This window comes from Podarcis melisellensis (assembly GCF_964234715.1).
Source record: "Podarcis melisellensis genome assembly, chromosome: 10".
Lineage (NCBI taxonomy): Eukaryota > Metazoa > Chordata > Lepidosauria > Squamata > Lacertidae > Podarcis > Podarcis melisellensis.
This window is the reverse complement of record NC_138542.1, coordinates 38,253,704-38,281,537: the sequence shown is the minus strand read 5'-3', so window position 1 is coordinate 38,281,537 and position 27,834 is coordinate 38,253,704. Positions and strand designations below refer to the sequence as shown.

The window sequence follows — 27,834 nt, the reverse complement described above, 5'->3', positions numbered from 1 at the left end:
AGTATGGTCATAAGTCAGCACCTGCAGATATCAAAAAGAATCATGAAAATATGATGGGAAGTCTACACCGGAACCATAAATATTTGTGATAGTTAATGGCAAATTTTCCATCTTACTTAAAAAGAAGAATGTAACTGTTGGAGTCCTTAATTTCATTCTCCAGTTACAATGCAGAAGGCTTTTTTGCATAAACCTTATCTACCTAGTTCTTGCCCAAACTTACTTTGTCTGTCTCAGTGATATGGGTCACTGAATGCAGGCTGTGTGTGTGTGTGTGGTGTTCTTTTTTTAAGCTTAGTTAACACTTGTCTCCATTTAGTGGGACCACCCAAAAACTTAACATAGCTGTGTTCTTAGAAAAATGCATTAATGGAAGCATGTAATGGGGAGAAAAGCTTCTTCAATTTCAGCTCTTACTATTTCAGATAACTAATTTAAAGCTGTTCAGCTGATACAGATCTTTCACTTTTGGCTAATAAATGGTTCTTATGCATCACTGAGATGGGTCAGCGAATGGATGAAAAGAATGATTTTTCTTTGATATTCTTCCCACCCTTCCACCATGCAAATACATCCAGAATGCGGACAGATTTCTTGGGCTAATCACTGTCTTCTTCAGTATTTGGTTAAGAGATGAGCATTGATTATTGGAGACTTCTGGAATATGAAGAGGAATTATAAATGGGGAGTGAGTAAACCTCAGATATTGTATAGATGAGATTTCAGTCCATTGGTCATTTTATGTAAAGCTTTGTATTCCAGTGATGTCTCTGTTGTGCAGAGAAGGCCAAGCCTCACAAGAAAGGCCTGTTACGAATAAGATGGAGGAAAACGGTTTTGTTTCTTACACCTGACATTTTGGTTGCGCTTTGAATTTCACCTCCCCCCCGTCTAGAGATGAAACCTATTACTTTGCCTTGCATGCTTAAGTGGAAGATCTCTCTCTCTCTCTCTCTCTCTCTCTCTCTCCCTCTCTCTCTCTCTCTCTCTCTGTGTGTGTGTGTGTGCTTCTACTTCAGGGCACACCAGCGAGGTCCATAAAATATTAACAATGAAAGCTTTGAGAATTACATGTATCCCTGGCTTTACCTTTCTTTCATCAGACCTGGAGCTTCTTTGTTGTAACCTATTTTTCACATATGATTGGTCACAGAACTGCTATTGAAACCAAATCAAAAGAGAACTTTGACTACAGCACGAAAGGGGCTTTTCTTTGCAAAGTGGTGTTTATTTGAAATGAGCGTATCACAATCTCAAAGAAAGGGAGAGGCAGAGGCAGCTTTAGGGTGGCACAGCTGGTGTAGTTTGACTGGGCACCATGCTGCAGGGGGTGCTAAAACAATGATGTAGAATGGAATGCAAGAGGCATTGGGGGGGGGGTGATGAATTTTAGCATCGCACAGGATGCCGCTCAAATTTGAGAACCCAAAGTCTGCCACTGACAGGGGGCACTAAATTCCAGGAGGGGAGAGAATTCAGATTCTGGTGAAGGATGTTGATCCAAACCATTGCTCAAGGCATCCAGTTTGTATTAAGTTCACTTTTAAAAGCGAATCTACCTCGTTCACACCTTCTGAAACAATACCTGAATCAAAACACAATCATCTTTTGAAATTCACACTGCTCTGAGTTTTGCAATGCAGTTCTCCAGCAAAGTCATGTGCCCCAAAGTGCACAAACTAGGGGAAAGTATGCATAAAAACAACATACAAATGCATTAAATGTGGGTACGTGGTTTTGCAAAAACACAGGTTTTAGGGGAAATTGCATACAAGCAAATTAGGAGAAATTCATATTAGAATCCTTCAATGCACCTTGGCTTAATTCCAGACACAATCTGCCCCAGCCTCTTTCTCAGGCTTACCTCAGTGTTTTAGCAAGATTATGACTCTTTACCTTTCCTTTATTATACTAGGCAACAACCACTTGTTTTCTCGGTGTCACTTTCTTTCCTAAGAGCTGTTTGGTTTTTACCCCAATTGTTAAAATGATTTTTTAAACAAAAACAAAGGCAGGAACCACGAGAGCTGCCTACCCAGTGTCCGACTATGTATCCATCTAGCCAAGTATTGTCACGATGTGGGACAACAGTTTACTGACGGGTGAGGGACTCATTCAGAAATCACACTCTGTTATCACTGGGCACCAAAGAGTCCGAATTTTGTAATCAGGCATTGAAGATAGTGAAGTGTTTTATGATTGGCAGGCAAAACACCTCCATTTGCTGAGCTTAATTCTGAAACAAGCCAGGGGTGGTGGTGATCATTCACTAATTTGTATCCTTCCCTGAATGATAATATTACTCTTGGTGATTAGACTGACACCATTTTATCACCCCAAAACTTGGCAGGGAAAAGAGAATTCGCAATGAACTTCCCAATCAGATAGTTCTGCTGGGCAGGCATTTATCTGTTGCAGGTGTCTTCCACAGAAGCAGAGGTCACAAGGGCTGCTTTTAGTGGAAGAATAATGGCTGGTTTGCATAGCTCTGGCATAATATATAATACTAGTTCTCTTTTAATGTACACTGACATAGTCTGTCTGTTCAGGGCAACCAAGAGCAGCATTTCCTTTAAAGGCCAGTTCGGAGGTAATGTTCTTCGTCCACAGAAGAATACTGGCAAAGGAAAACACTTTGCGGACCGTATGTCAGAATGGCATTGCTTAGGGGAATTTAAAAGAAGGAGGGGAACTCACTGGGTGTTTTTTTTCTAAGAAAAAACATACATAAGAAGAATATAAAGATTGCTGAGCCCAAATTCTGCTTATCTTGGAATATATGAATGAGAAATGTCCTGAGAATTATCACCAGTCTTACTGAAGTTAGTTTTGCTTTCCTCAAAATGTACTGGATGCTTTTACCAAGGAAGAATCTTTAAATTCATCTTGTGTCGTCCCCCCCCCCCCACATTATAAGAAAATTTTGTGCCAATTCCAATTCCATTTCTTATTAGCATTGTATTTGAGTGGTAGGCTTCATTTGCACAATAAATTTAAATGCACATTTCCTGTGCCAAAGAATCCTAGTAAAAGTAGTTTGTTAAGGGTGCTGAGAATTATAGCCCTGTGAAGGGTAAATCATAGTTCCCAGGATTATAGGTTGTGGGAGGAGATGTGATTTAAATGTATGGTGTTTGCCCAGTCAAAGTTACTCAACAAGAGTGTTTGGGATTCCTCCTAATTCAGTTCATTGAATTCAGAGGTGTTGGAATCTATAATCATTTAGGGGTCATATATGGGCCCTATTCCAATTGTTTGAAGACAAAGGGATCCACTCTTTTACTCATCCTCTGCAATCTGCGTAGTCAATGGTAGAGAAGATAGCCTATTCATCCCATCCATACCCCATTTATCCATTCACTCACTGTTCACTGTCCCCACAATTAAAATTTAAAAGAATTCATAATCCAGTTTATCACCAGCAAAGAGAAAGCCACAGTTTTGTGAATAACTGAAGGTAGATTCCCCTGCCTTGTGAAATAATTGGGTTAAGCTATGCAATGGACTACAGATCAATTATGTGCCTTTCTGTGAATTTGCAAAGACCATAATGAGGTTGATTCACTAGATGAGTATGAATATCACATCACTTGAAATATTCATGGGAGGCTCATTGAAGGTAACACATCCTTCTAACTATCTCTCTGACTCTCCTCTAGACATTCCAAATGAGAAATAACTGTGTTGCTTATTGAAACATGAAGTTTTCAGCATATAGTCTAATGCCTTCAGGCAACAAATTACCTAGTTTGTAAAGTAGCAGTTCACAGTGATGTATTAACATGATTAAAATAAATCTGGGCACATGTGGATAATGCACACGAGTATTAACAGGTTATGCAACTGGAAATGCTAGCAGATACAAAGGCCCTTGGGGTGGATTTCTTACTGCAATGGAAATATTTTGGAACACCTTGTCTGCCGTTGTAGATGCTGTTGTACTAAAGAATCATCAGTAAATAGGGAGTACCTAATCACTGAGCAGCTTCATAAAAATGACAAGCTTTTCCTGCAGGTGCCTTGCCCCATGATAAAAGACTAAAAATAAGTCTTAGAAATCAATAATTGCACCCTATATAACTTGGGAAGCTAATGGTACTCATGGTGTGATATCTTTTACGTTTAATATTGGCAGCTCTGCACATCCAAGTCACTAAAACTGATCGGTAAGGAGAGCAAGAAGGAACACCTGCGGAGTGCATTGGTTTGGCTTTTTTCTCCTTCCTTTTGATCAGCACTTAGGCACTGAAAGTCAAGATGCTCTTTCTATCTAAAACCCCCACAGCAGAAAAATCAGATGAAAAACCAGAATGGGGGGTGGGGGGTGGGGTGGGAGAAATCAAAAGAAGCATGCTTACCCAATGAACACACCAAAGCTATAGAAACTGGATTGCACCTGCTCCAGTTCAAACATTTGAGAACAAGAGACAAATCGCAAATGGAAAATGTTATTGGGTATATTCATTCCAGTTGCTGCCTTGAACAAGTAGTTATAAAACCAAAGCCGGAGCTCTGGTTCCTACATCACCATCCTCTACTTTCAGGCTGGATGTTACTTGAGTTCTCCCCTCCATTCTTTTTGAATTTTGAGCTGCCGTTCTATCCTGGTGTATACCTGCATGACAGTCCGTCTTGAATTTATTGCTCAAACAAATGTCACACATTTACTGTTGACGGTCCTGATTTCCATGGCTATGGCAGTATGTTTGATTTTTGTTCTTGCAAGTTACCCAACATCAGAACAGTTGTAAGTCAGGTGCAGTGGTTGGACTAGGAGGACTTGGGAGACTGGGGTTCAAATCCCCACACAGCCATGAAGCTTACTAGACCACCTTGGGTCAGTCACAGTCTCTCAGCTTCACATACCTCATTGCAAAGAGGAGGAGGATCGCCATGGGATGTCATCTTGAGCTCCTTTAAAGAAAGGTGGGATATCATCAGCATCAGCATCATCTCATTTTCCTTACATCATGCAAGGAAAGAAATTGTAGTCCCTAAAGTTTGCAACTTGTTCTAATTGGATCAGTTGCATTTGCTGCCTTCACAAACTTATATCACATTTACTCTCTTAATAGAGCCATTTATGTTGCTGCCTTCAAGGCTAGCTGCAGAGATGGATCCCATAGCAAAATAGGCAGATGGTGCACTTTAATTCATTAGTAAGTAATTATTTGGATGAAATGTGTAACAAAATGACACTAGGCATATGAAGACAAAAATTATCTATGATCCATCTGCAATATATTCTTTTTTTAAAAAAAAGCCAAGTCCTTCATTTACTTTGTAGACTACAGGATTTGTCTGCTAATTTTGGACATCTTTTTTTCTGAATAGTCTTTGCCATTCTTTTTTGCATTGCTGCTTCTGCTGACAGTGATGTTTGTTCAGACTCAGAAAAACTCCATCTGAAAGAGCGTGAATTAACCTTCATGCATAAGCTTTGATTTATGATTTATTCAGTTTGATTGAAAATGGAGGTAGAATTTCAAGACTTTAGTGCAAACTTGCCCAAGGGTTAGATAGCACCTTATCATTCCAGTGGATAAGAACAAATATTTATGTGTATCACATTTCTTTGATATGTATGCAATGGAATATAATTTATTACTATGGATTTTATGTGAAGCTACAATGTAAGATTTCAGCAAGAACAAGCCCTGAAAGAATAATCTCTTGTAATATCTTTCCTCAGAAAAACAACAATGGGTGTATGTAAACAACCATCCACCTTTTCACTTTGAAAGGTTCATAACTCAGGGCTAGAGCAAATATTTTGCACCTTGAAGTTCCCAAGCTCAAACTCTTGAGAACTGCTACCAGTGAGTGTCTACAGTACTGAATTAGAAGGACCAATGGTCTGATCACAATACAGAACAGCTTGCTGTATGACTATGCTTATTAAAAATGAAACCTAATGAAACATATGTGAATGAGAAACATGCCTCAATTCATGTTCTTAACCCACCTAGATTCACCCTCGCTGCCATCTGAAAGACAGTAGCTGCTGTTCCAATATATTCAGTTTTGTATAGATGCTTGCCTCATCTCCCTCCTCTAACAGTAGAACATTTGCCTAGGATATGGGCACAATTCCAGTTTAGCCCCATTATTTGTAATGTGCTGACAGAACTGCTGGCATACCTTCTCCTTGAGGTTTATGCACTGGGTGAATAAGCTCAGGGACAGGGATGTTCCTCAGCAACTATGCCTATTTGAAAACGGTTCTTTTGCCACCTTCCAAATGGAGGCACGTGGATGAAAATTTAATATTCCGCCCTATTGGAAAAGGGTATTATCTCAATTACACTGCCGCAAATGAAATCCCAATCTGTTCTGCTATGTACAAATTAAAACATCTCGAACATGGTTTTCATTGATCCCCACAGAGCTTAAGAACTCATGATATATATATGGAAAGCCCCGTGCAGTGAAGGGTGTCTAAGAAATGATACTTTGGATTTAAAACAGCATTAGATAAGAGTGAGATTTCTTAGTTATACATGAAAGACTTTATCTCAATGTATAATTAATCTGTTTAAAGCAAAAACAAAAGTTTTTCAACGATAAATTATGGATCTTTCTAATGGAACTCTGACACTAAAATATATTGTCGGGCTTGGGTATAATGTGAGACAAATCAGATTTGGTGTTTGTGTATGAGAGAACAGTATTTCCAATTATAAGCACAGGGATGTCACATAGAGGAGGGATATAAAAGGATGTCAGATAGAGGAGGGAGAAAGGTTGTTTTCTGCTGCTCCAGAGAAGCGGACACGGAGCAATGGATCCAAACTACAAGAAAGAAGATTCCACCTAAACATTAGGAAGAACTTCCTGACAGTAAGAGCTGTTCGACAGTGGAATTTGCTGCCAAGGAGTGTGGTGGAGTCTCCTTCTTTGGAGGTCTTTAAGCAGAGGCTTGACAACCATATGTCAGGAGTGCTCTGATGGTGTTTTCTGCTTGGCAGGGGGTTGGACTCAATGGCCCTTGTGGTCTCTTCCAACTCTATGATTCTATGATTCTATGCCATTTCACTAGAGGACAATTACAATTCAGTCCTTGTTTTGGGCGTGGTAGGCTCACAGCAAGATTCATAGGTATGCAGTTGGGTTTATTAATTTTTCTGTTTATTTTTTTAAACAACACACTGCCTGGCATTTAATACCAGGGCTGTTTTTCAGCCAGAACTCAGCTCCAGCACCTCTCAGGAGGACACCATTTCCATTATAAGAGAACAAGGGAGGTATTCGTGGTGAGTTCTGACATCTCTTTTTCTAGAAAAATAACACTGCTTAATATAATTATTAAACTGATGCTGCTGTGCTAAAAGATTCTCCAGCATTTATTTTAACCATTCTCTATCAATTTGTGAGGAAAAATAATTGCATTTGAAAATTATCAAAGAGAAGAGAAAACTTTGGTAAAATTCACATAGGTGGGGAGCAGGGTTTTGTTGTGCTTGCCTCAACTCTGAGGTGCTTGAGGGGTGTCTGTGAGTGTCCTTTAAATTTTCAGATCAACTCACCATTGGTCTGCTCTTTGAAACCTTCCTGAGTGCTTGCATTTCAGTCAAACCTCAGGGGAAACTATCATCACCTAACTCTTCCTTTGGGGCTTTTTCAGATCAGGAAGCTTAGGTAGCCAGGAAAGCTGCAGAGTGCTAGGGAAATGTTTGCTGGGACAAAAAACACATACACCACACTTAACCACCTCACAATGACAAGGTAAGCAAAACAAAAAACAAAGCCCTGCACTCACTGAAATTCTTGAGAAATTATAAAGTATTCTATGGACGAGACAGAAACATGGAAACTTCTTTCACAGAAGATGACAACATGATAGAAATTGGTGGACAGATTTCAGCACAGCACGGTACTAAATTAATTACATACACACAATGTAGATTCCTTTTTTTCAAAGTTGGTGTTTAGGACTACAATTCTCATCATTCCTAGACAGTGGCCAAAGATAAAATGAGTTCCATCCTAAAACATCTGGAGGGTAGCAGCTTGAGGAAAGCTGATAATCTAGTGCATGATACAAAAATCTCTGGTTTTCTTTCCCAAAGGCTATGTTAATGATTCAGTTCAAGTTAGCTCAAGTTTGAGAATAGATATGAAGGCAAGCACATAACATCACCCATGGCACAAATGGAACATCCACTACAACAGGTTGAAACCTTAAAGTATAGCAATTAACGTCACTGTGTGAATGTAAAACATCTCACTGTAATGGGACATAGTAATGTAGGCTTGTTAAAATAGACCTAATGACACTTGTCTTTCCTCCCGCCTTTCCATTTTTTTTGTATCATATGAAATTACAATGGGAAACCTGTAAACAGGGATCAGCTTCTCCTTTACTTTTCATATTATTCTGAGACTTGTTGTCTTTGAAGACAGTGGTGATAAATTAGTTGAGTTTACATTTGGCAAGCTATGGAATGCATTTAGAGTCCTTTGCTTTCATAATCTGCAAAATAAAATAAAATCATTATTGAATGCAGGTCAGTGAGCCAAGACTGCAGCCTGCTAATGAAAGCAACATTTTATATTTGGAGACTTATTAGTCTTTTTATTCCATTTTTTACTTCCTGAACCCTCTGGCTGCCATGACTTTGCCGTAGTCTGGGAGAGAAGAATCCAAGAGATGAGATCGTAGATCAGAGTTTCAGGTGGTTGTGGGCAATAGAGTATCAGTAAGTTACCTTTTGTGTCACACATTGAGCACTCCCCTCCCTCTACCCACCACAGCTTCCCTTTTCTGCCCCTCCCCTTTCCAGCCCTGCTGTTCCCCTGCTGCCACAGCCCTTCTGTCTTTGGCCCTTCACCCATAAAACTAAATCAAGTATTCTCCAGTATAACAGCCTCCTATTGTCAAAGAAAAACCAATGCAAACCTTTGAAATTGATTGCCTTTTAGAGCTTTTCTGTAGGCCAGTACAGGGAGTGCACAGTTCCCCGCCTACTTACAAGTCGGGCAGTGGAGATTGTTGTGCTACTCTGCTGTGATTAGCATCTAAAGTGATGAAAAGTGGAGAATGACTTTTGGTTTTTGTTTGCAAAAGCCAAGCTACACATTAATATGCTTTCCCTCAACAAGTAAGCAAATTTTGACATATGCATTGGAAATCATGTCTCAGATCTGGTGAGAATTGACTGGCACCTCCATGTTAGAGCTGAGATTTGTGGGAATGCTGTGCTGCCAAAATGGGCTGCTGCCAATCACACATTGTCCAATTGTGCAACTGGTGGCAGCTCCAGAACACTCTGAAGACGCATGTGTAAGAGCTGTCTCAGGCCAGCTTGTTTTTGTAGCCCTTGATCCATCTAAATACACATGAATGCTCCAGGGTTTTCCAACTCCCTTCTATGCAGAGAAGTCGCCAGAAAGCACACTGGGAGAGTGTGGGAGGAAATGTCCTTCATGCAACAACATGAAAAAGCACCACAGTTATGTAGCACCCAAATGGCCCTTGGTTCAAAGTATTTTAGAAGTATTTTTTTGTAGAAACTTGGTGGGTTTTGAAAGATCTAACTATGTTCCATGTGCTTTTTCCAGCACAATTGATTCTTTGCACCATGTATCCATGAAGTACAGGGCTCTCTTGGGAAATAATGTAAAATAGATTAGGGGATTAAACATGAAGAAATTGGTTTCCACTGGCTATATTATTAATCTTTTTCTAAAATAAGTTTTTCATTAAGACCTTTTATTGAACACCCCGACAGAAGCTTCCTGATCAATAAAGGAATTCATTCCAAAAAGAAAAGGGGAGGGGTGGATAGAAAATGATGCACATAGAATTGGCTCTAGGTTAATACATAGATTTAAAAATTAGTTTATTCTCCAAAGAAAAACCAATTGGCAGTGAGTTTCCATGGACTCAAAGCAACATAATAGAATATAAATCGCTTTCAAAGTGCTGACTCTCTTGCACACTTGTTTAATGTGGAATATATTCAATTCTGTATGGATGTAATGCATACCAAATTTATCTTGGTGATGTCTGTTTAAAAATAATAGGTTCTACCCTGGAATCATTAAACTGATAACTATTAAGTATATTGGTTGAACAGATGACACTGGATCATCTCTTGTGCAATCAGATGGAGTACAATAGGATTGGCTTGGTTTCTGCAAGGGCAGGGAGTGCATAACTGTAAAATGGATTTCATTGCCCCAAATGTCAGCTTAATTTAGCTTTACTATAGAGAAATAAATATGTGAAGCTGCTAGAATGAATCACTACAGCTACAATGATCAGGGCTGGCCCAATATTATGGCACATGTGGTGAACAAAAAAGAAAGGTGTTCTCTGCCCTGACCTCCCCTGGGAAGAAGGTGTGAGTGAAGATCTACATCAGGAACAAGAGTGGGAAGAGACCAGTAGCACCTCCTATTCACCAAGAGGCTGTGTAGGAATAACGGAGAGGACAGGAGGTAGAATGCAGGTGAGCTGTGCAGAAGCATGCTGGCAAGCGTGCTACAAGCAAGCTGCCGGCTAGCTCTGCAGAGGCTCCTTTTATTAGCAGAAGTCAACAATTGGAAACTGTAGTGAAATCACCCTGAGCTTAACATATTTCCATCTACGCACATTTCCAGCATTAGCAAATACACGAGTCAGCAGGTGCTTCCCTCAAATGTTTTCCCCGATACTTCTGTGTCCCCCCGTCATGCTCCAGCTAAGTGATATGTCTAACAAACAAATTGTAAGAGGACCAAAGGTCGGGGGGGGGGGGACTCTGTTTTCTAGCCAAGAAGGCAAAAGGTCAGGGAAAGCAGGCGTAACGCTCCTTGACACACCGTTGCATGTCTGGTGTGAGGTTTGCCTTTGCAAAGTGGAGCGTTACCTCACAAGGCTGCTGTAGAAGTGGCATGAGGGGCATGCCAAGAAGTAAGTAAGCTCATCTGACAGCTGCAGAAGCAGCAGGTGAAACATTTACTGGAGGCTCGATCTGCTGCCCATGTGGATCCTGCCACCGACGGCAGTAACCTCACCTTGTGGCATGCACTCAGAGTTTGGGATCCTACATTTTTGTTCTTTCTTTGAAGGAGAGTTCCATGCCTGGAACTTTCTATTTAATTTATTTTTATCAGACTTGCCAGATTACCTTCAAAAAATAGAATCACATGCCCCTAAACTTAATCAGAAACCAGTTCCTCTCTTACTATACGCAGACGATGCTGTCCTACTATCCTTAACGAGCTTGGGTCTAAAACGTCTTATATCTTCACTGATCCTCTATTGCGAATGTAACAAACTCTCTATAAACTATGAGAAGACAAAAATTTTGGTCTTCTCGAATGGTTGGAAATTAGAGAAATGGAAAATAAGAGGGCAAGAAATCCAACAAGTGAAAATCTATAGGTATCTGGGAATCTTATTCCAGAGCAATTTAGGGTGGGCAACCCATCGCACAAATGCCATAAAACAGGCAAAGTGCATCTCATCAGCAGTTGCCCGTTTTCATTATCAGAAAGGTAATCAATTTATTCCTGCGGCAAACCAGATATTTCAAACAAAAGTGCAATCCCAGATATTCTATGGAATCCCGCTATGGGTCCAAGCATATAACAATGATTTAAAAAAGATTCACTCTAGCTTTCTGAGACGTATTCTTGGACTCCCAGCTATGATCAAATATGAAACAATGTGTGCAGAAATAGGCATACACACAATGGAATATTGGGCATGGTCCACCTCAATAAAGTATTGGTTACGCTGCCACTTCCGCTGCCCTCCATCAAGTCTGCTCGCTGATTTGCTCAAAGACTCCTATAAATCAAGATGGTATCAGCACCTCGAAAAAAAGATTGAATCTTTAGGCGTCGAGCTGGAGTCCCTGTACAATTCTAATGAGCAATATATTTCCCATAATATCCTAACTAGACTAAAGGATGTCGAGAGACAAAATATTATGGCAGCTGTAAACAAAATTTGCTCCCCCATATTCTATGAATTAAATATCTTAGATAGCAGAGCCAATTACGTCACTAAACTAATAATCCCAGCCCAACGTAGGGCTTTTATGCTGGCCCGCTTGAATGTTTTTCCCTCAGCATTTGTCAGGGGAAGATATCAAAACATTCCTAGAAACAAGAGACTCTGCAGATGCTCTATGAATGTCCCGGACACTGTAGAGCATATTCTCCTTCATTGCCCATTGTACAGTACGCTCCGTCAACGCGTGCTGTCCCCTCTTTTGGGTGGTCTGGAACCGCAGCAAGGTGAATGTGTGGGATTCTACCTATCCGACGTTGACCAAAGGGTAACGGCGGGGGTAGCCGAGTTTTTGGCAGCAGTCCTCCAAGGAGCAGGTTAACAAGGAAAACCACTGACTCTATATGTATATATATATATGTACTTAGCAAACTGCTGCCTTTTTTATATATATTTCAAGGCTTTTATATGTTATTTTCTCTTTTAAGGTTTTATTTCCATAATGCCTAATAAAGGTTTGAAGTAAGTGAAGTGGAACTATAGTCTGCAGTAATGGGAAAACTGGGTTAAGTGGCGGTCCCATCCAGCACAGGATTTGAGTGCTAGCTCTTGAAAAGGTTGTAGAGCAATTTTAAAGCTAATTTATGGGAAGTGTTGACAGGTGTTGTGATCATTCATTTTTGGCATGACTCATTCCTTAGGGGTGATTTTATAAATGCTCCGTGCCCTTAAAATAAGGATGGAATAGAAGATGACATATGCACATGACAATCAATGAAAGGCAAATCAATTAAAATGTCAGATGAAAGATGTGCGCAAAGGCAATTAAAAGAGTGACAAAGTGTAGTGGTGTCTGCAAATAAAGATTACATTTCAAAATGGGTAGAGAACTTTGAAGTAAATGAGAATGTGGACTTTAGGAAGGTGTCTGCCGAGTCCACTTTTTAATGCTTCTTCCATTAACAGAAGAAACTCCTCGTGCTGCTTCTATTTGGGGGCAGAAATAATCCACTCATCCCTACATTTTCTGGCATTATTCCCACAATACGTTTCTTCTTCGCCACTTGATGACATTTTCCAGTCTGTTGTATATTGGTAAAAAATGTTCTGCTCCTTGCTGATAAATATTATCAAGCTTTCTCCATAGGACAAAGAGTAATTTTACTGGAAGTCTACATGTGACCATGGACCACAGTTTAATTCGTCTTAATTTCCAGTTCAATGCCAACAATAGCTGAAAAATTAGGTCCTATATTTGTAAATGCATGTATTGTGGAAAAACTATGGCACAATATTGAACACCGTCACATACATTTCCTATTATCCTTGTAAAGGATTGTGTTGCTCAGGTGGGTATTTTTAAGCATCCTCCCACTGTCTGGATTTGTCAGTTGGTGAAGGTGAGATAGTACATAACCCTGAGGGCATCGTGTGCAGTCTTTTAAGAGCAAAAGAAGAAACATAAATTGGCCAAGCACAAAGGAAGGCAACCATAGCTGCTGACAAGTGCAATAGGTTGATACTATTTCAGGAAGAAGCATTTGCAAAGTACTGTAAGCAAGTTCACAAGTCTTGCAACAGTCTCTGAATGATTCTGTAAGTGGAACATGTCACTTGCTTTTGATAAGCATTTATTAAAGCTAAATGATGCTCAATATTTGTTTTACAGCCCAATCCTAACCGTGTTTACCTCAGAGCAATTTCCATCAATGCAAAATGTTACTTCCAAATTAGTATGCTTAGGACTGCAGTGCTAGGATTTTTGATGCTGGCAATTAAGCAGGGCTAAGGCAAAACTAATTATTTTATTTTGTACAAATGTTGAGCTGCATCAAAAACCCCACACCCTTCTGACAATTTCCCACAGTGTCTGTGACAGTGTTTGCAGCATAGTTCCAGCATCTTCTCAGTTTCTTTCTCAGTTGGCGTTGTTTGTCTTCAGGGGCGTTGTTATGCAGGCAAATACAACTGACCATATAGCTTTGTGATGGCCTTCAGTTACGGTGTGATACCCACTTGACTGAAATAACGGATGAGATTGATGGCTTCAGCTACTAGTGCTCTTACTCTCAATGGACTCAATGTAACCCCATCTCATTCGCTATTTGATCATTGGTTGGCTGGGGTAGCCCATGTGATTAACATAGGAATTAGAATGCGGTGGATGTGGGGGAAATGACAGAAGCAGCAAGGGATAGGGAAAGCAATGTCTTTGATTCCTCCCCCCCACCAAATACCTGTTTCCTCTGAACAGAGGGTGCACACACACTGGGGGGGGGGGGCAGAGGGCAGAGAGTGAAGGAGCCAGCCACAGCATTCCAGCCCTCACTGCTCGCTGCAGGCCTCCTCAAAAATCAAGAGTGATGCTCTCCTCCGACTGGAATCCAGAAGCACAATGCCACTGAGAGCAGAGGAGGCAAAGCAGTGGCTGAGGGCACTGAACTGGGCTGCATTGGGCTGTCTCCTGGTAGTGCCTCTAAGACAGGGGTAGGCAACCTAAGGCCTGTGGGCCGATTGCGGCCCAGTTGCCTTCTCAATCCAGCCATGGATGGTCTGGGAATCAGCATGTTCTTACATGAGAAGAATATGTCCTTTTATTTAAAATGCATCTCTGGGTTATTTGTGGGGCCTGCCTGGTGTTTTTACATGAGTAGAATGTGTTATTTTATTTTAAAAAGCATCTCTGGGTTATTTGTGAGGCATAGGAATTTGTTCACCCCCCCAAAAAAAAGATGATAGATGATAGATAGATAGATGATAGATGATAGATAGATGATAGATAGATAGATAGATAGATGATAGATGATAGATAGATAGATAGATAGATAGATAGATAGATAGATAGATGATAGATTTACATAGATAGATAGATGATAGATAGATAGATATAGATAGATGATAGATAGATGATAGATAGATAGATGATAGATAGATAGATAGATAGATAGATAGATAGATGATATAGATAGATGAAAGATAGATAGATAGATAGATAGATAGATAGATAGATAGATAGATAGATGATAGATGATAGATGATAGATAGATGATAGATAGATAGATAGATAGATAGATAGATAGATAGATAGATAGATAGATAGATATAGATAGATGATAGATATAGATAAATAGATGGGGCTGTGTGACTGGCTCTATAGCAGCAGCACTGCTGCTGCCCACAGAGCCACTGTCTTGGATCCTGCAGCCCCTAGCACTGCTGCTGCTCTTGTCGTGCAGGCAGGAGACCGGCCAGCTGATGCTGTACTTGGCGGGTGTGATCCGTCCTGCCCCCCCATGCCTGCACTACCAGCATGGCCCATCCTGGTGTCCCTCTTTGTGAGCATTGGTTCCTCCAATGCCTGGGAAATGAATGCTGGACAATGTTGGGGGCACTGTGTGGGGCTGCCTGCTTCACACCCCTTCAAAAATTCATGCCCAGGACTATGGCCCCTATGGAAGCCCCCACACTGCATCCCTGCTTTCACCCTGCCCACTGTTGGATTCAGCCCCACCATCAGCTGCATGTGGTGCATGGCAAATTACCACTAAGAGCGGCCTTGAGGGACCAAGCCAGCCCAAAGCCATAGCAGCCGGAACAGACAGGAACCCCTGCCATAGGAAGACGCCACAGCCCATTTGCTCCAGTTGGATATCTTGAATTTAGCCTGCCTGCACCATTGGGTCAAGGGTGGGCAGGCCTGTGGTGGGCTCCCTCCTAACGGGTGGGTCTGACTGCGTCCAACAAGGACTCCCTTCAGGTCTGCTCTCCACGGATAAAAAACAAACACACCTCACACATGGCACCACAAGAAAGCAATGTTTCCATGACAACATCATGGGCAACCCCATCTTTGAATGCCACTGTGTTTAATGTGGAGAACAAGTAGGAAGAGATTGAATACTCGGGCCCTGTTTCCATTGGGGAACACCCCCCCCCAAAAAAAACCCTCTACATTTCCCTTGAATAGCCACATTTCCTTTAATTCTGGATAAAACGACAGAGAGCTACACTAATGGTCCTAAATACAGTGGTACCTCGCAAGACGAAATTAATTCGTTCTGCGAGTTTCTTCCTCTTGTGAAGCACGGATGCACCCTGGTATTAACGGTTTTAAGAAAAAGGAAACAAACTCGCAAGACGTTTTCGTCTTGCAAAGCAAGCCCATAGGGAAATTCATCTTGCGAAGCAACTCGAAAAACGAAAAACTCTTTCGTCTTGTGAGTTTTTCGTCTTACGAGGCATTCGTCTTGAGAGGTACCACTGTATGTGACAAAAAGGAACTGTTAATGTAGGAGCTTTGAAGGAATCCAGACTGCTGATGTGGCTGAGTACTGCTGAAGTACTGAAGAACCAGCAGAAAAGATGCTCTCTTACTGGAGTGATGAGGATGGGGCTTTGACATGGTCAACCCCTAAATACCACCAGTGTGTCAGCAAGGCAGAGCAACAACTGAGCCATAAATTGTAAAGATATACAATCCAGAGCAACACATAGAGGAGGGGAAATAGTGCATGTCAGTGCCATGTAGAGTTTATGTTTTCCAGCTCTAACTCTTTACCAGCCAAGTCTTTTTAAAATAGAAGGCCAAGCCAAGAACACCAGGAGACATTCTAATTGTGCATGTTATTTTGAAACTGGCTGGGGTTGCCTTGCGCTTATTTGTCTTTTGGCATGAACTTAACAGCAAAATTATGTTTCCAGACATGCACTTAGGCCACATCAAACTGTTCTTCATCTTTGGACAGCTTTAGCATTGCAGCCCAAATTAATAAATTAACTTGTGTTCCTTAGTTTAACTCATTCTCATTGTCTTTGTCCCTTTATTCCCAAGTGCGGGAGCAAATTAACATTTCCATTTTTCTCAACCCACACACCCTTCCTCTACTCTGAGGCTTTTTCTTTTCTTTGCCTGTGCTTTCTGCCTGGTTGCAATTTGTGATTTATTTTTTTAATAAAAAACCCCCAGAAAATTCAAAGGAAATGTTAATTATCCCATGTTTCACTTTTCTGTTTAATACATAGTCATCTCATTACTTGATATGGGACGCATGACTTTAGGAGCAGAAACAAGACAGTTTTCATCTTATTCTTTCAGGTTTTCCTCCTCAACAACAGCAAATAAAAAGAAAAAGATCCATGTGGGTTTGGGATTCTGATATAAACTTTTCATATGGATTCCTCCATGTAGGGAAAGTGTTAAGTCAGATTTGGCTCTAAGTGTGCTAAAAAGAAAAACAGGTGATGCATTTAGATAACCTAATGAAAAAAGCAGTAGGGCAAACAGAGCTAGGAAAGAAGATAATATGCATCCATGCTGCCATCTAGTGATTATAAAAGTACAAATAAGTTTTTTGACACATGCAACATTATGCTGCGCCACACCTATGACATTGCTGTTTCAATACATCCTTGGTTTGGCTCGAGCATTTTATTTATTTATTTATTTATTTATTTAAGCCCTGAACTTTCCAGTTGTATTTGATAATTTTCTTTTCGGATGTACTCTTCCAAACAAATCTTTTGCTGCATTCCCACCTCCCGATACAGTGGTACCTCGGGTTACATACGCTTCAGGTTACATACGCTTCAGGTTTCAGACTCCGCTAGCCCAGAAATAGTGCTTCAGGTTAAGAACTTTGCTTCAGGATGAGAACAGAAATCATGTTCCGGTGGCATGGCGGCAACGGGAGGCCCCATTAGCTAAAGTTAAGGTTAAGATCAGACCTCCGGAACGAATTAAGTACTTAACCTGAGGTACCACTGTAAATATCTGTAGATTTCTGAAGGCTGCTTTGTGTAGGTCTTGATAAAGACTTATATATGAACATATAAATGAGGCCTCTGGATAGGTGATAATTCTGGGTCGGTGTTCTTCTTCATGTGTACAAGGTTCTTTTTTGCAGTGTCCACACAACATTGTTGTCATCAGAATGCCGTTTCCTATTCCCCTCCCCCAATTTTATTCAGATTTACCCTTTTCAGGGGAAATCCAAGTACAGTTTTAAGACTCACCTGTGATATCTCAGTGAAGCATTTGCAATTTTCATCTCTCATCTGGAAGCACCCTGAACAGATTCAGGTCTCTCGCATGGAATTTCAAACTTGTTATGGGACTCACCCTGCTATGCTGCAGGGTAACGTGACCTATTTCTGGTAGAACCATGTAAGATAGTTCAATGAAAGCTGAATTTTAAAAGCAGAAACCAACTAGCATTTTTGTTACTAGCTATAAACATCCTTAAGGCAAAACTTCTGCTTCAGTTGCTTGCCATTTGTACTTGCCATGCCTTGTTTGCATTCTTACTGTTTTCTTAAAGACTCTCCTCCCTGGAAGAGAGGGGAGTGGTTGTGGGTGGGAGCCCGAGCTCCGCCCCTAGCAGGGGGCGTTAGCCCCCTGCCTCCTCCTCTCACCTGGCTGGCGCCCACGCCCCTCGGCAGGCACCCAACCAGGTGCCTCTGAGGGGGCATTTACAGCAGCCTTTTGCTGCGGCGCCAGCCTCTCCCCGGCCTCATTATTCTCCATCGTCTCGCCGCGAGTCACCCACCCTCCACTCCCTTTGAGCTCAGGGTCTTAGTTCCTTGGCCTTGCTATGGACCTTAGGTTGGTCGCCCTGGTTGTCCAGGGGGCCTGGTAGGAATTTTTCCATTTGGCATTAGGCTTTTTGGTTTTTTCGCCTACCTCGTAGTAATCGTCACAACTTTTGTGGTATTGGTGGGTAGGTTAGGCATTGGAATAATGTGTTGTGGTGTGTCGAAGGGCTAGGTGTGGCCATTGCCTGCGCCTTCCATTAAAGGAATTTGGCGGTCGTATACTCTGTCCGATGCCTGCTTGGCGGGAGGCCATGGCACGACCCTCGGTGACATCAGGGGAGAGCCTATAGTTGGATTAGCATCAACAGGCTCCACCTACTGGTGAATAAACCCCCTTGTTTTAGACATCCAATGCCTAAGCCAATACCTTTTCACTGCTGTAATCAATAAAGTTGTGGCCTTTTCTTGCCCATTAACCTTATATCATGTGTCCTTGCGTATTCATTTCACATTGTGGGGGTCGGGTCCTCGAACCACAACTAACTGCTTTCAACCATTCACTGATCAATTCCCAACACTACACTCTAGGTTCAGGCCCATACAATTTGACTAAATTTTGTAGAGATGCGTAAACAATTTCAGATTGGAGTCACATAAATGTTGGTAGTGTTTTGTTATTATTACTCTGAGGCAGACATGGAATGTCTGTGCCTTGTGTGTTCTTCCTTTCACAAAGGGAGCAAGAAAATAACGTGTGTGCAGTTTTGTTACCTCCACTGGTAAGACCTTCGCAGTGGTGGCTTCTATCCTGTGGTATTCCCTTCCAAAAAATATGCAGCTAGCTTCTGATTTTAAAGAAAGTTTTACAAACCTATCTATTTTCGCAGGCTTTACATTGCATGTTCTGCTGCTATGGTTTATGGCATTTTGAAGTGTTTTTGGCCAAGCCTTGTCCAATTCATTCATTCTTTTATGATATTTAGCAATATCATTCAATTCCTATCAGCCCTAACAAGCATGGCCAATAGTCAGGGGTGATGCAAATGGTACTTCAACAACACTTGGATGGCCAAAAGCTCTGTACACCTAGTAAATTGTGCACATTTCTTGAAAACCACCTTGTGTAATGTGTATGATGTCAGCCATTTTTAAAAACGATGGCATAGTGTTTTAGACACAAGCTATTATTATTACTTCATATGTCAAGCTTTTCCATGTTTGTAAACATTAGGCTATGAAATTCAGTTTATGATTTCATATATGACATGAAGCAGCTGATAAAGACACGAAGAGATGTAAGAAATTATGAGGAGCAAAAGTTTTGTAGTGTTTTTAAAATTTCACCTTACCAATTGTTTCCCACAAGAGCTTTACAGAAAACCTAATTTCCCTATGTTTTTCTCCCTTAGGAGATGCCCTATGCCTTTCTCCATATGAGATCCACACTGAATTATCTGGACAAAATGAGATGCTTGAGAAAGCGATCTGCAGTTTCCTTCCTAGGAGTCCTTGTCATCTGCTTGTTGTTCATGAACTTATACATTGAAGATAGCTATGTCTTGGTAAGTTTGGTGTAGGGAACAAACTACCCTTTAAAACTATTGGATAACAAAAACAAATACAGGTATGTGAGGGTGGGCATTGTCCTCTCCCGTGAGTCATAAAATGTGTGATAGCTTGTCCAAAGGGATTGCTGAACTGTCTGTGGGCTGTGAGACAGAGTGAACAATTACTTATTTGCTGAAGAGATGGGTCTGAAAGCAATGATAGCATTGCCTGTTGGAGCCTTCTCTTCATTTCTGCATGATTTATAGAGCAAATGTGAAGCACTGGAACATCAGCCATGCTGCACATCTTGAGTTCAGAAAAAAATGGAATCTACCCAAAGCTCTAGCAATGTTGGCCAGGGGAAAGGGGTAGAAGGTTTCAGGATACTGGATGCTGAAGCTGCAAACATACAGTTCTGGTTTGTCTTCAGCTGGAGTCATTTAGAATCCTTCAGCCACTTCCTAAGTGTCTGTGTTTTTATTGGGGGGAGAACAAACGGCCATGTTGGCTCTGACCAAAGGTCCATCTATTCTCTTTCCAATGGCAACTAGCCAGCTGCTTCTGGAAACCCACAAAAAAGAGAGAGTATGAAATGGATGGGCTGTGGTTTGTCCTCCACATTTGCCCACCCAAGATGACTTTGAAGGGAGGATTCTCCCAACTTAGAAGAACTGTGCAAAGTAAATAAATTGTTTTTCCAATTGATTACAAAATTCCTTGCTATTAAAACACCACAGAAAGGATTCACTTTTGTATATGGCTGTTCAGGCTTCAGCCAGCAAGACATTTCCAAGTAAGAGAACCCAACATTTGGTCCTTTTTATTTTTTGTATTCTGCTCAGCTTTTTGATATGGCTTCTTTTTGTGGCACCATCTGCATTAAGATTGTAGGCGGGATTTTATTTATTAACAACCCCTAACTTGTGATTAGATGTGATGTGGCTTATACCATATTTTCTGTCAGTCTGGCTGATGCCTCCTTTGGTTTGCTAATTGCTTCAAAATCCCACAGATACATATCTGGGATTTTTTATTTATTGTGGTTTATGCTGTTTCTGTTTTGCTTGTCTTTAGATCTTTTTGTGAACTTCCCAGATGGCATGATGTATTGTGCTTTATTTGACTTCTTTATAATAAAATGTGTTTTCCCTCCATTGTATCTTTCAAAACAAATTTGGCACATCTCATTGCTGAGCCTCTGCTGTGTTTGTCTATTTCTTCCGATATTTTATGGTTCATTCAGTGTCTGAGATTAGACATAATGAGAAGTAATGCTTTGTACTCACCATAGTTAAGTTCACACATTATGATCTGAACTTTCAGACAAGCTATGATCTAGAGACACTTTGTGGTTTTTGTTAATATATATATATGGTACAACCTATGATTTGCAAACTAGCTTCAGACCGTGGTTGCAGATCCTGCATTGTCAGTGCTAAACAAACCAGTTTGTGAGTAGACCAAAGCTCAAATGTTAAAACAAACCACAGTTTAGCTAAACAGACCATGGTTTCATGTTACAACTGAGCTTATCCTATATATTAGGATGTTGGAACTTGTCACTTTTGTTCTTCTTCCTGGACTATCTCATATATTTTATGTGTCCCTCATAATAGGAAAGTCTAATGAGAAAGTACATACATTTTTGAGAGCTTCCTTTCTCATAAATTCAAATTCATGAGAAAAAGAATTATACAGATTCCATGGATCAGTTAAATCCTTAGCCCTCTGAATACTCATGTCAAGGTGGTGGGAGCAGTGATAAAGATGCTCACTTATCCAAGGGGAAAATGGTAAGATGAGGATGCCAGGGAAGATTATATGTGGGATGGTGTCAGGGATTGGCACAGTTGCGTCATTGCCAAGGCACATTGTCCAGGAATGACCCCTCAACCTCAAGTCTTCTGTTGCTCCAACTCCTTGGTGTTGCTACCTTTTCACCTACCCTCTCTAAGTAAATAAAAAGTATGAGGTGGAGGAGAAGTATTTTCTGTATGCCTTGCCCTCTCCCTCTGGGAGGTGGTATGGATTCATTCCCAGGGGGAGAGAAAAGCCAATGGGCACAGGGTTGGCGTGTTCCTGCCTGCGACATAACAACATATAGTGCCCAAGTCATGGAGCATAGTATTCAAAGCCAGCTAGGTTATTTTGGCACCTGAGGCAGAATAACCCTCTCTGTAGCAACAACAACAATGTTGGCTGCCATTTCATGACAGCCAAAATCTGCTGGCTAATGCAGTCACTTCTCTCTTCCTAATGGCAGGGCTGGTTCTCAGTGGGCAGAGGCAACACTGCTGCCAAAGTCAATGTAAAATCTGAAACCAGCACTGTCCACTCCAAAAAAAAGAGGACCTTTAAAGCTTTTTCAATAGTATTATACAACAAATAGAGACATAGAGCTTTTGGGTTTCCATGCCTTATTCAGAATGCATTCCATGTGTCTAGTAGTCTGCCTTAACCAACACTGCCTAAAATGTGCATTGAGGTTGCCATGGAAAAAAGAAGGAAAATCAACATTTCAATGCAGAACCTCCTTTGAGATGCTACAGCAAAGCGGTTTTCACATCTCTTGAGAGAAATGGCTACAACATACATAGATGAAGCATGGCTTTGAGGTGTCTTGAAGAAGACACTTGCACGGGAGGTAGTTCTGAAATGTACAGCAGTACCTTTCATACAGTCTGGATTTGTTTTATTGGAAACACATTGTGTTCTTGTTTCAAAGGAGTATTTGGATCTGTACTTCATGGGCAGAACTCATGTTCCATGGGAAAATAATTCTAATATATAATATATAATATCATTATATTCAAATAAAAATGGGAAAGTTATTAATCTCCCCGGGCATGTTAAACAACACCAATGTTTAACAAGCTGTCTATCTATCTGATTGTCAAAGGAATTTAATTCTATTCCCCCCCCCAAAAAAAAAATTGTTATATTTTCTTAACTTTTGGGTGATCTTCTATCTCAGCTTGATAATCAGAGATACAAATTAACCTTCTGACTATGTATTCAGCACAGCCCCTTTATTCCTCCTTGGTTTTAGTCCGGCCAGCCAACCTCTAATTAAGCAATGTTTCCTATTTCATCCAAATGAGGACAGTATAGTTAACAACTTTTCATCAAGCCAGGATGTTAAACTCTGCTTTGAGGTTGACTGAACATCCCAACTTGCTCTGAAGCTGTTAATCATTGCTTCTGAATTTGGGAAAAATGGGGAAATGTAGTTAATTGGAAGCCTTCCCAAATTCTTTGCCAAAAAAGAATAAAGTGTCTGAAATAACAAAAAAAATGTATTGATATTTCAGTTTAATAAACCAATATATGATTATCCAAACACAGACATTGTGTTCCTGATCCACATCCTATACATTAATCCTCCAGTTTAGCACGTAATATATACACATATTGACAGTGCAGATTCAGAATCACATATCTGAATATATTTCTCTATCCCCTATCAAGTTGGATGTATACTGTTTTTGATGCAAATGATAATGCTTGATTCTACCTGAAACCACCTGCACATGCTTATAACCAGGCTAATAGGGACTAATTTACATATATTTGCTTTGTAAGGATGTGTTTTCATCCCTAAACCCCTTCCCATTCCTCACACTAGCTTCTGAATTGTGAATGTCTTGCTTTTTCTGTTTCTCTACCAACTGCTAGGATGGAGACAAACAGTTAATCAGAGAAACAGCCACACATCAATTAAACTCAGAGCGATACGTTCACACATTTAAAGATCTGTCCAATTTCTCAGGATCAATAAATGTTTCATACCGCTATCTGGCTGGCACACCTTTGCTAAGAAAAAGTAAGTATCTGAACATTTCGATTTCATTAAGTAAAGCAAGATTTTTATCTGACCTAATTGCAGCAAGCAGAGAAAAAACTGCAAGTTGGATGTTGCTGCTTAGTAGAGTTGGGTGAAAGAAGCTTTAACTCAGTATTCAATTGATAAACTTTACTTTCCTGCAGAATGTGTATGTCATATATGCAGAGTGCATGAACACAAAAAGGAAGAGGCCTTCATAACCCCCTAAGTTGTGGCACAGGTTTAGGAAGGGCATAGGATTGATACTTAGGTAGCATTAAAAAGTAAAGGTAAAGGTACCACTGCCCGTACGGGCCAGTCTTGCCAGACTCTAGGGTTGTGCGCTCATCTCACTCTATAGGCCGGGAGCCAGCGCTGTCCGCAGACACTTCCAGGTCACGTGGCCAGCATGACAAGCTGCATCTGGCGAGCCAGTGCAGCACATGGAATGCCGTTTACCTTCCCGCTGGTAAGCGGTCCCTATTTATCTACTTGGACCCGGAGGTGCTTTCGAACTGCTAGGTTAGCAGGCGCTGGGACCGAATGACGGGAGCGCACCCCACCACGGAGATTCGAACCACCGACCATGCGATCGGCAAGTCCTACGCGCTAAGGTTTTACCCACAGCGCCACCCGCGTCCCATGCTTAGGTGGCATTAGTGATGAGCAAATATGTCAATTTCAGTTTCTCATTTTTCCTTTAGGTCAGTTCTCCACATGTCTACACCAGTTTGTGATTTATTTATTTTTAAACACCTCGTGACAAATTAATTCAACATTTTTTTGATGTGAATTTCTCTTACTATGTACATTTTATATGCATTTTTCCATAATATACACATTTTTGCAAAGCAACTTTTCCCTAATGTGATTCATTTTTGTACATTATTGTCACTAATATATGTATCTATATGCACACTTTACCATTGTATTTGCATTTTTGTACACACTACATGGTGTGAGAACTGCATTGCAAAATTCAGAGCAGCACAATTTTAAAGGATAGCTGTGTTTTCGTTCACATGTTGTTTCAGAAAATGCCTGTTTTTTGATTCTTTGAATACCCATACAAAATGAATATGGATCAATTTCCATGCTTTGGATGAATGTTTGTTGTCTGAATTCAAGATACCAACATGTTGTTATCCAATTTTCTCTGACCAACCCAAAATCTATTTTTTAAGCATGATCTATCTATGGTTCAGTATATTTCAGGAACATTGAGTTAAACAGCTTAATTCTCCCTCTGACACCAATACAATTTAAAATGCATGAGTATGACTGGATCAGAGTCCTTGCTTTATTTCCTTTTTAAGTACAAAAGCGGGAGGGGAGACATTAATTTGCCATTTATTCCCTAATGGATGGAATTGTAAACAGTTTGTGAGCCATAACTTTAAAATTCCCATTCCCCAAACAGAGTGTATAGCATTAATATTGTAAATATATTGTTTTCCTGCCAGCATCTTTGTACACATGCCTCCTGGCTTTTTTAGTTCACATCTCACACTACTTCCTGCAGTTAACAACTGATGTTTAATGCAATAGCCTCTATGTGCTCCCAATACATCTTTCTGGAGAAAAGGTATCAAGATTAGCCAATATATATTATCCTTAAAGCAATCAAAAAATCTTCACAATTATATGCATTCAGGAGACCTTTTACTTTGTAAAAAAATATCTCTCCTACCCACCCACCAGACACACAAAACTAGGTAGTTTCAAAAGCCATTTATGATGTGATATTGGGGTAGGATCTGCTATCTAAAAGGGGGAAAGGCAAAAGGCCTGCTGGTCATATATTTCCTATGGCCTTTGTGATTCAGGTAACTTATTTTGAATAAAACAGCGACTCTGCTTTTATCTTGTAGAGATAAAAGGTGAGACCAGTCATGGTGGCTATGCTCTGTCTCCACAGCTGGAGGAAGTAATGATTCTGAATACCAGCTGCTGGAAACCATAAGAGAAGAGGGTGCTGTTGTGCTTGGGGCCTGCTTGTAGGTTTCCCACAGGCAGCTGGTGGGCCTAGATGCTGACTAGATGGGCTATCGGCCTGATCCAGTAGGCTCTTTTTTATGTTCCCATGTTCTGACAATATTTTTAGTCTCTATTTATTATTATTATTATTATTATTATTATTATTATTATTATTATTATTTGCTTCTCCTTTTCAGGGTATCTTACCATTGGACTGTCCTCTGTCAAAAGGAAAAAGGGGAATTATTTGCTGGAGACAATCAAGTCCATCTTTGAGCAGTCAAGTTATGAAGAGCTGAAGGAAATTGCAGTAGTGGTCCACCTGGCAGAGTTTGATTCATCCTGGTGTGATGGGATGGTTCAGGATATTTCACAGAAATTTGCCCATCATGTAATTGCTGGGAGATTAATGGTGATCCATACGCCTGAAGAATACTATCCTGTATTGGATGGCCTTAAGAGAAATTATAATGACCCAGAGGACCGAGTGAAATTTCGTTCCAAGCAAAACGTAGATTATGCTTTCCTGCTTAACTTTTGTGCTAACCTTTCTGATTATTACGTGATGCTAGAAGATGATGTTCGGTGCGCAAAAAACTTCTTGACTGTTGTTAAGAAAGTCATAACCTCACGAGAAGGAACATACTGGGTGACGTTAGAATTTTCAAAGTTGGGTTACATTGGGAAGCTGTACCATTCCCATGATCTCCCTCGCCTGGCTCATTTCCTGCTGATGTTCTACCAGGAAATGCCTTGTGACTGGCTGCTGATACATTTCCGTGGGCTGTTGGCTCAAAAGGATGTGATACGTTTCAAACCATCTCTCTTCCAGCATATGGGATATTATTCATCCTACAAGGGTGCTGAGAATAAATTGAAAGATGATGACTTTGAAGAGGATTCATTTGACCTTCCTGATAACCCACCTGCCAACCTGCACACTAACATGAATGTATTTGAAAACTATGAGGCAAGCAAGGCATATAGTAGCGTCGACGAGTACTTCTGGGGCAAAGCTCCCTCGACTGGAGATTTCTATATGATCGTCTTTGAAAAACCTATTAAAATTAGCAGAATTAAAGTTGTCACTGGGACAGAAGACCGACAGAATGATATCTTGCATCATGGGGCTCTGGAAGTTGGGGAAAAAATTGTTGGTGGCAAAAAAGGGAGGCAATGTACTACTTTCTTGCGGCTAGGGGAGTTTAAAAATGGAAACTTTGAAATTACAAATGTGGAGCACAAAGTCCTTTTTGATATTAACTGTATGAGAATACTTGTTACCAAAAGCCAAAAGGAATGGTTGATCATTCGGAGCATTAGCATATGGACTTCACAGAGCCCAAGTCAATAAGGCAAATGTACCACAGTAGGTTTTCCCCTTCCTTATAAGGGAAGCTGGCCCCATCGCTTGAATCCCAAAAATGGTGCCACTCCCTAAATGACTCCACCCAACCCAATTTTTACTAAAGACATTGTCAATCTGGGAAATCATAAAACAAACAAAAGCAATCTAGTTTTTACTAGTTCAGTCAGGCAATATACAACTACTAGTTTGATGGAATGTTTGAATTTTTTTAGGAAGTGCAAACAAGTTCTTGTTCATCTCTCAAGCTCCAAATCCACTTCTCTGTTTTCATCTCCCCTCTGGGGGAAAATCCGATGTACTAAACAAAGCAAGTGCTGTTTCATTATTTAAAGGTTTTGTAGGCCTGTGCCAGTATATTGTCAAAAGAATTTGACTCCATCGTATCCACATATAAATTAAAAATGTAATGGTGGTTTGTGTTTGTACAGTGGTTGGTGGTTTGTTTTGTTTTGAAGAAAGTTTTGGTGACAGAACTCCTGTTAATGAAGGTGGTAATCTCTACTGTGAGAACTGTATGAAAACAGTGTTGATACCCTTTGCAACTTATTTAAAATGAAAATACATGCTCTGCTATAAATCTGTAATGCTCATTCTGTTCACCTCAAGTTCTGTAAACTATTCTTGATCTCAGTCACCATGTAT

At 40.5% G+C, this 27,834-nt stretch overlaps 1 protein-coding gene across 3 annotated transcripts in view; it reads left to right on the top strand.

Annotated features, from left to right (window-relative positions):
• The window catches only part of MGAT4C (MGAT4 family member C), a 312,936-nt gene extending 285,332 nt beyond the window's left edge, over positions 1-27,604 (top strand). For all 3 annotated transcript variants that reach the window (XM_081926596.1, XM_081926597.1, XM_081926598.1), the window contains 3 exons: positions 19,885-20,037; positions 23,699-23,846; positions 26,021-27,604. In XM_081926596.1, the coding sequence (XP_081782722.1) occupies positions 19,885-20,037; positions 23,699-23,846; positions 26,021-27,177 (1,458 nt within the window). In that variant the 3' untranslated portion in view covers positions 27,178-27,604. The remainder of the gene's footprint in view (positions 1-19,884; positions 20,038-23,698; positions 23,847-26,020) is intronic.
• Positions 27,605-27,834: the final 230 nt, after the last annotated feature.